The sequence below is a fragment of the Myotis brandtii genome, unplaced genomic scaffold (genome assembly GCF_000412655.1).
Source record: "Myotis brandtii unplaced genomic scaffold, ASM41265v1 scaffold187, whole genome shotgun sequence".
Taxonomy (NCBI): Eukaryota; Metazoa; Chordata; class Mammalia; order Chiroptera; family Vespertilionidae; genus Myotis; species Myotis brandtii.
In genome coordinates this window covers 888493-891070 of record NW_005356944.1, presented here as the reverse complement: position 1 = coordinate 891070, position 2578 = coordinate 888493, and the positions used below count along the sequence as shown (strand labels likewise).

Here is a 2578-nt window from a genome sequence, read left to right as displayed (position 1 = left end):
GCCCAGAAGACGCTGTTCCCGCTGCGCTCGATCGACGACGTGGTGCGCCTGTTCGCCGCCGAGCTGGGCCGCGAGGAGCCGGACCTGGTGCTCCTCTCCTTGGTTCTGGGCTTCGTGGAACATTTCCTAGCTGTCAACCGCGTCATCCCCACCAACGTGCCCGAGCTCACCTTCCAGCCCAGCCCCGCGCCCGACCCTCCCGGCGGCCTCACCTACTTCCCGGTTGCTGACCTGTCCATCATCGCCGCGCTCTATGCTCGCTTCACCGCCCAGATCCGAGGTGCCGTCGACCTGTCTCTGTACCCCCGGGAGGGGGGCGTCTCCAGCCGAGAGCTGGTGAAGAAGGTCTCCGATGTCATCTGGAACAGCCTCAGCCGCTCCTACTTCAAGGATCGGGCCCATATCCAATCCCTCTTCAGCTTCATCACAGGTTGGAGCCCCACAGGTGGCAAGGGGCACGAGTCCTGTCCCATCTGACAGCTCGGCCTGCCTCTTCGCAATACATGGTTTACAGAGCCCTTGTGAGACCTATAAGCCTTACGAGGTGGGGCAGGTGTTGATCCCCCCTTTGCAGCCGCTCCTACTTCAAGGATCGGGCCCATATCCAATCCCTCTTCAGCTTCATCACAGGTTGGAGCCCCACAGGTGGCAAGGGGCACGAGTCCTGTCCCATCTGACAGCTCGGCCTGCCTCTTCGCAATACATGGTTTACAGAGCCCTTGTGAGACCTATAAGCCTTACGAGGTGGGGCAGGTGTTGATTCCCCCCTTTGCAGAGAGGGGACGTGAGGTGCCAGAGTCACACAAAATGGCAAGACTAGGACTAGATCCCAATCACTTGGCTCCAAATCCATTAACCACCCTTTGCCCCGTCAGCACCCGCACCCCTGCCGTTGAGCAACTATAGGAGTCCTACAGCCCAGCCTGAGGCACAGAGGGCAGCAGCAGCTTGGGGGGTGAGGAGCCAAAATCCGGCTGCATTTGGGACGATTAAATGAAGTGTCTATGAAAGCGATGGCTTAAGGCTCAGGGTTTGCAAAGATCTTTCTTTGCTCAAGCCCAGTTGACTAGCAGTCATGACCCGGAGTGCCGTGTTGGGAAGGAATCAGAGGCTGCTTCTGACCTTAGCAGGAAAAGGGCGCAGAGATACATTAGGAGTCGTTGCCAGTGGGTGTGTGAAAGAAGAGGACTTAGTCTCTCGGTCCTGTTTTTGCCTGTTCTGTTATGACCTGAGAGGCACAATAAAATGAGGAAATCCTTAACATAAACATATAACGTGGTTGCGGAGAAAGAGAAGTGACAGGGTCCAAGGCTGGGTGGAACTAGGAAGATCCAAGGAGGTCTGTTGTTGGGAGATGTAAACGGGGAGAGAGAGGCTTTGAACAATCAGAGGAAGGGGATGGAGGAGGGTCTGAGGTTTGGGCACAGGCTGGGAGGTGAGGGTGGGAGGGAACATGGCCAATCACTACCTAGCCCCCTTCCTCCAGCCAGAGCTCAGAGAACCCTCTTTCATTACCTCCCCCTTCCATAGGCACCAAACTGGACAGCTCCGGTGTGGCCTTTGCTGTGGTGGGGGCCTGCCAGGCTCTGGGTCTCCGGGATGTCCACCTGGCCCTGTCTGAGGACCACGCCTGGGTTGTGTTTGGGCCCAATGGAGAGCAGACAGCTGAGGTCACCTGGCATGGCAAGGGCAATGAGGACCGAAGGGGCCAGACAGTCAACGCGGGTGTGGCTGAGCGGGTATTGCCTCCTCCCCCTGCTCCCTTCACACTCCCAGCCCAAGCCACCCAAGGGGCTGTGTTTTCCTGAGCCCCTCTCCTTATCGCCACCCAAACATGTCAGGACGGGGACACAGAAGGGCCCCTTTCCTGGCAGTCATTCCCTGGAGCAGGCACAGGTGGGGCATCATGAGCCATCTGGTCTTGTCCTCTCCCAAGAGCTGGCTGTACCTGAAAGGATCATACATGCGCTGTGACCGCAAGATGGAGGTGGCATTTATGGTGTGCGCCATCAACCCTTCCATTGACCTGCACACGGACTCCCTGGAGCTGCTGCAGCTGCAACAGGTACATGCCTGTGGGAACCTGGGCAGCTGCAGCAGGTGAGGTGTGGCCATGGGGCCCTGGGCAGGGGCACTTTTCCTCCCCCTTTTTTTTGGTTAATCCTCACATTGATTTTTAGAGAGAGTGGAAGGGTGGGGGAGGGACAGAGAGAAACATTGATGTGCAAGAGACACATGGATTGGTTGCCTCCCTCACTCCCCTTGATCAGGGCCAGGGAGCAAGTCTGCAACCAGGGTAAGGCCCTTGACTGGAATTGAACCCGAGACCCTTCAGTCCCTGGGCCAACGCTCTTTCCACTGAATCAAACTGGCTAGGGCTCAACTTCCCCTTTTGAAACATGGTTAACAATTCCTGGCCCAGTCTTTCCCAGGGCTCTGGGGAGAGTGGTGTTAAGACATGAAAGGACTTTGACTCCAGTAAGGGGCTGGTTTCTCAATTCTGGCCTTTCCTATCTGGTGGGAGATCCCTGCTGGTGTTGGACGCCACTTTGCCTGGTAGATGGAGGACTTCTCAACC

The 2578-nt window shown here is 57.1% G+C and overlaps 1 protein-coding gene across 1 annotated transcript in view; it reads left to right on the top strand.

Moving 5' to 3' along the window:
* The window catches only part of MEN1 (multiple endocrine neoplasia I), a 7716-nt gene that overhangs the window by 1233 nt on the left and 3905 nt on the right, over positions 1–2578 (top strand). Inside the window, exons 3-5 of the mRNA XM_014538205.1 lie at positions 7–430; positions 1531–1739; positions 1937–2065. Coding sequence (XP_014393691.1) covers positions 7–430; positions 1531–1739; positions 1937–2065 — 762 coding nt within the window. The remainder of the gene's footprint in view (positions 1–6; positions 431–1530; positions 1740–1936; positions 2066–2578) is intronic.